We start from the raw sequence: 6116 nt of genomic DNA on the forward strand, positions 1-6116 counted from the left end.
AGCAGGTGACGCAAGACTGATTGACAAACTCCTGATGCCGTTATACAATTATTTCGTACGGCAACATCGACATCCGAGGGGCTTAGCATTTTGTGTGGCGTTAACAGTGTAGTTGACTGAGTAGCAGCAGCTATGCTGGCGGGTGTACATTATTCCTTTATGCTAGACAGTCTTGTGTTTCCATGCCGTGTCTGCGGATTGCATGGTTGGGGCGATGCCATCTGTATGTGCCTATATATAAGGCATTCTAGGGTTAGAATATTGAGCTGTATAGCATTGTAGGACTTAGATGACGCAGGTTACTTGTACTTACTCAACATCTATTCAGCAACGAATAGTTGAAAGGAGCGAACTGGGTCAACTGGTCAAGCAAGCCTTGGAGCAGACTTTCGTAACGTTGATTTAGATGTTTGGTAGGTACTTTACGTAGACGTAGGATTACCTATGACAAGATCATGCATTTGAAGTCAGCCATCCCAATGCTCCGCACAGAACGGAGCTAGAGAATTAAAGATATGTCTTGTCAAGATTCTAGGTGCGATTCGGATCGATTGATTGGGCCGCGATTTGGTGTGACTCGTTTACGATCGCATAGACTACCGTTCCACCGAGAGCCGCATACAAAGCTTACTTGACGACGGTTTACGCTGCACTAAGAAGCTGTAACAAGCAATTAATTCTCTTCTGAGAAAGGAACATACTACATACCTACGTAAGCTGTCAGTTAAGGTTAAGTTCCCATGTACACGTTGCACATGATACCTTATTTATAGCAGTCAGCTCCCACTTTTTGTCAGCTCTACCATAAGCCGTCGCCCTACAGAAACCCCTGTTCAAGTGGCTGAACTTCTCCTGACAACCTACATTGTTTCTACCCACTAGCATCGTTGTTTGTACGGGCCGCTCCATGCCTCCAGTCAGTTTCCTTCATTTCAGCCCAGATGCGGAGTAGCCCGCGCAAACAATTGCTTGCCAAAATCGGGCGAACCGAGATTAAAAGTCCTAAATGATCCTTTTCAGAGGATTCGAATATTCAGCCCTGGTGTGGTTCCCCCGGATCAGCTTGTGACTTGCCACATGAACAGAAGAGTGTGTAGCACGAAGTTGCTGATCGGGCTCTGAGCCACAAGGCTACCAACGGTGTCGAAGCATGCAAAAACTGGGAATCCACCGAATCCATGCAGTAGCTAGCCCGCGATTTACACGGATTTACGTCCAACATGAAGTTAGTTTTCAGCTGTGACTGGCACCCATCTTATAGCGGATGCCAACAACCATGCGAGTTGGCGGAAATCCGCAACCAAACAGGCAAAGCGGCGCTCCTTCGTGTCGACAGCCACTTGTATAAATAAACCACCAGTCGGTGAACAGCGTCATCATTATAAACTCTTCCAATCGAATGTTACAGACGGAAACAAAGCACCGACTTCTGGGATTAGGGTGGGTTGAGCAAGGCTTAGCTTTGCCCATTGCCCATGTCTGTCACCCTTTGCAGCGACTTTGTAATTTCAAGGTAGGAGTCACAGGCAAACGATCCCTCAGCCCTGGACAAATTCTCATGCGGCTCTGCTTCCTCCCAGACCCGTCAGCCCCCCCAAACAAGCAGCAGACAAGGCAAACTGCGGAGATTTTGTAGTGCCATCAGCGGATTTTTTGAATCCACTCCCACTCCCTCGGGACGTTGGATGCAGCCGTTACTTTACCCTTTTCACCTTGGATCAACTGTTGTCTATGCCTTACCGATGCTTGTAAGCCTAGTAGGGCATGCTGCTGTATTGATTTTTTGGCTCGCCTGGGGCCCCTCCGTCTTAGATTCCCACCCGGTCAGCACTAACATCGTAGTTCGACGGTCGACATTGGACCACCGAAACGAGGCACGGGAGACACTCTTCATATGGTATAAGACGTAGCTATAAGACTCTGATGTCTAGTTCTGCCGTTGGGCCATGTTGGACCTTCTCCCTCTTTATCCACTGCCGAATAGCAAACCGCGGTGAAAGCAAAAAGACTGTTATTTCGAAAAGTCAAAGATGGCAGTTTTTCCCGCGCTTTGCATCGCCCTCGGCGTGCTGATGGTCGATGCCGTCCTGGAGCTGGCTTTCATCACGAGCATGGTGGCATGGCTTCACAACACCGCCAGCGGCACCTTTGCCGTCAACTTCAACGGCTCGACATTCGATCTCTACGGCGAACCGAAGCATTTCCTCGTCGACCAAGGCCATTCGAGCAATGGCGCGGCAGGGACGGCAATCGTCCTGATTGGCTTCGGGGGCATTGTCACTCTTTGGCTGAGAAGCCGGCCCAGCATCCTCGGACCGAGACTCACGTCCTTGCTTTACGGCACCTGGCTCATTATTCTTGTCCTGGGCCTTATGCTTACCATCGGGTCTCTTGGCTATGTCTATGCCGTCACGAATGCGCACAATGGACAGACGATCGATGTGAAGATTGCCTCGATGACTGGCGACCACAAATATCCCGTCGATACGTGGACGCCACAGAATTGGTTTGCGGCTATGCTGAAGCTGGACCTTGCCGATGACAGCCAGAGGAGCGATATCGAGAACCACTTGCGGGTCATGCGCGGATGGCAGTACAACCTGATTCCTCTCTTCTTGATCCAGCTTACGACGACTGTTCTTGCTGGCTTGGAGTATCTGGAGAGACGAAAGCATCGACCTTCCGCGGGAGAGTATGGCAGCGTGGAGCGGAACAGCGGAGAGCAGAAGATTGTGGCAACTCCTTGACTCTAGGGTGTTGCTTTTTAGCATCTTGGAGATGCATTCTCGTACATATCTTCTTTTATCTGGCAATGGAGGCGTTTGCACTCTGGGATAAACGGGCTTTACACTTTATACACCTTATATTGTTATGGTATTACACGATTTGAGCGATGGTTCATTTTGGCGTGGGATATACTTCATTCGTTTATAACCTTAGAAAGCCTACACTATGCAAGTACCAATCCACCAACTTGCCATCTCTCATGGAAGAATCCACTTGAACTCTGTTGACTGCAATCATCTTGTGATCGTCGCTTTAGTGTCTCTAATTACCGACTACATGGCTTTCTCCTTCAAAGGGGAAGTGCTCATCATTACATGTAGTGGCTCTTTTGTCCCACACTTGTATAGTGGCAGAGCTTTCTGCTCTTGGAGCACCCAATGTGGAAGCAGACAGAAGCGGGCTCGTCGTTTACCTTGAATTGTGAATATGAAACCGAGCCATTATTCAGTTACTTTCCCCTTTAGACAGCAAGCCCGATTCGGCATGTGAGTATGATCCCATCTCTTACTGCGCACTGAACTACAATTAGCTCGTTCGGCACATGAAACCTCGACATCAACACCACGCCCTCAGACTTGTTTTCAATGGGCAAGTGGAATAGTCTTCTCATAAACCTCCTTAGAAATCTCTGGAGACCGAGAATTCTTGAACTTGAAGCTATTTGGACATCGTTGGCACAGGTCTCGCCAACTTTTGGCAAGGAAGAGACTCATGAGGCGAGGAACCAGCATGGGCTATTCCGAGAGCGAGGATATGATACTTCGACCGATACTGATAAGAGCTTGATGATATGTCAAAATACCACCAATAGTAAGCCGGAGACTTACGAATCAAATTCGGTTATTGCTCGTCATTCTAAGGATTAGTCTATGCCTCGTATTCTTTCTTGGACAAATCAGGACAACCCGTCAAGGCACCTCACCGTGTTAGCCGTGTGGGACGCTCGGATCCATGACAGATAGGCTACCGAATAGTCGTACAACAATGATCCGCTATCGTTTGAAACGAACGTCAATTCGGTCGATATACTGGGTAAATGCTGTCCGTGAAGAAATAAAGATCTATCAAACTCTATTGTGCCATACTTCCCATACTGATGCTCGGATAGCAGCGAATACATCCGTAACCCAAGATGTGCAACACCCTCAGATTGAGCACAGGAAATTATTGCCCTACAGCACCATGCTCCAACCGTGCCTTGTCAATTGCTGCCCGGCTTAGCCGGGTCAGTTCTTCGATGAAATAGTCCATTTTGCGTAGATATTCAAGCTCATGGGTCGTGACTCGATGGATGGGCATGCTTCGAATGACTTTCGTAGCCGATGCCAGCAGCTCTACGTCTTGGCATGCATACTCATGTTGAGGATTTCGCAGAATGTTAAAGAAGATGCTCAAAAGCGCAGATATAGGATAAAAAATGAAGACCCTAGCGTCTAATGTTAGAAGAGACAAACTATAAAAAGGGGGCTGAATCAGAGTAGGCCTTACCAGAACGCCTCACCAGCCAGTCGATGCGCAGTTTCCCTCAGATAGATGAGAGTTGAACGACTGGCCTCGACAGATAAGTCGAGACTGGACTGTAAGCCAAATATCATTTCCTTGCCAGACTCGCTCCAGTCTACCACACATCGGCCGCTGGCACAATGGATAATGTTCAATAGGTAGTGATAGTCCAGATGCAGCTCGATATGAAGCATGCTTGTGCTCTTATTCAGAGTGTCAGACAGCTTAACGTGCTTGCTGACGGATAGCACAGGGGCGTATTCTGGCGGTATCGATGCGCGCCAGTTTTCCAATTCCTCGTCCAGCTCACGGATGGTACGGAGAAGTTCTGCATCTGACTTGCGCAGGGACCCGGCAGAGTAGAGAGCACTGACAGTCTTTGACTTGAGGAGACTCAGCCGAAGATCACTCGGTAGAAATGGCCTTTGGGAAGCGCTCATTGCTGACAAGGCTTTGCTGGAGAAGCGGTTTTCCAGATACTCTTGAGGAAGCGTAAGATCGCAGAACTCGTCGCTTATGATAGGAGGTTGACCATTTCTCAGAGCCATATCCTTGTCAAACAGATAGCAAACCCAAAATAACATCCGGATTTGCCGCTCCACTAGCTCCTGAACCGTGAGTTTGCGATCTGTAGGGGATTCGCAGGCCAGCGTATGGCCTCCCAAGACGCAGACAGTACGACATGCTATGGCATGGTACATGGACGCTGCTTGCAAGTGACCGCATAGTGTCTCATTGAGGAGCTAGAATAAAAGTTAGATATCAATCGCAGAAGAAGTCATCATACCCGGTTTGGAAGACTCACAAGCATGACCATTACTTGCAGAGTCGTCAAGCTCGCATCCTCGACGAAGTCTGATATCATCAACTGCGCCCGTCTGGCACAAGCATCGGCGTCAAACGACTTGGCGATTTCCAGGTCGCGGAAATGATGGCCGGCGACAGACAGAAAAGCGAGCACGCACGCCTTGCTGCCAATGGCATGTATTGTCAGGTTATCGTCCGAAGAGTCATATGCCAAGCGTATGGTCTCCTCGAAAAGCTCACGGTCCACAACAGGGAAGATGAGACGGAATTCAGATTTTGTAAATTCATCAAGCAATGCCAACGTAATGCTTCTGTCGGGTAGTGTCTCAAGTTGAGTCTGCTTCATCTGCCCGTTGGGAAGCCTGAAGGGGGAGGCATAGGAGGGCGGCTGATCCGAGGGAGAGGCGATGTCCTCATTGTAAAACCGCGGCCATAATCCAGTTCGAGAGTAAATCCATTGTTCTCCCAGAGCAGTGAAATGTGGGATGCCATTCCGTGAGCAGACCGCCGCAAACTTTTGACCGGAGAACCAGACCTGGCCTAGGGGAGTGGCACCAAGCTGTCGAGACGAGGAAGACGACTGGGAGTGGCGGCAGATAGTGCACCGGCCGAGGGTGATCTTGCGCTGATAAATGCTAGAAGCATCGGGAGAAGCAACTGGAGAGGCAACTGGACATGGTGGTGCTGCGGGAGGCGCTATAGGAGGTGCCTGGGCGCTCTGCTTGATAGCTTTTGCTCTGGCAATGCCCTGCTCTATTCGCTCAAGGCGCTTGACAATGCTTTCCGTTGAGCTTCTGCCACAGCCGTCTTTGTCAGCGGGATATACGGAAGTCACACCACCAACCAAAGACAGTAACACAGCGCTACAAGGACTCACTTGGTCTTCTTCTTTCTGCCCCGAATCCGGTTAAGTGTGCAGGCCAGATTGTGGTGCCGGCACCAGTTGCATACCTGATCGGACTCGGATCGATCGCATTGGATCTAACACCATCCATGAGGTATCAGTGCATGATCTCGAG

General features: G+C 49.4%; 2 protein-coding genes across 2 annotated transcripts; one reads left to right on the top strand and one right to left on the bottom strand.

The window, feature by feature from the left end:
- Positions 1 to 2030: 2030 nt before the first annotated feature.
- Positions 2031 to 2747, top strand: BBK36DRAFT_55687 (hypothetical protein; the record flags this gene model as incomplete). The annotated part of the gene is made up of 1 exon (XM_024898261.1): positions 2031 to 2747. The coding sequence occupies one exon, from the start codon at positions 2031 to 2033 to the stop codon at positions 2745 to 2747; it is 717 nt and encodes a 238-aa protein (XP_024748575.1).
- A 1204-nt stretch (positions 2748 to 3951) lies between these two features.
- BBK36DRAFT_1204661 (fungal-specific transcription factor domain-containing protein) lies at positions 3952 to 6116 on the bottom strand (the record flags this gene model as incomplete). Its single annotated transcript, XM_024897321.1, has 4 exons — positions 5975 to 6116; positions 5096 to 5904; positions 4276 to 5033; positions 3952 to 4213 (listed from the first exon to the last, which is right to left on the bottom strand). The coding sequence occupies exons 1-4, from the start codon at positions 6090 to 6092 to the stop codon at positions 3952 to 3954; spliced, it is 1947 nt and encodes a 648-aa protein (XP_024748576.1). The 5' UTR covers positions 6093 to 6116.

This window comes from Trichoderma citrinoviride (assembly GCF_003025115.1).
Source record: "Trichoderma citrinoviride strain TUCIM 6016 unplaced genomic scaffold BBK36scaffold_9, whole genome shotgun sequence".
Classification (NCBI taxonomy): Eukaryota; Fungi; Ascomycota; class Sordariomycetes; order Hypocreales; family Hypocreaceae; genus Trichoderma; species Trichoderma citrinoviride.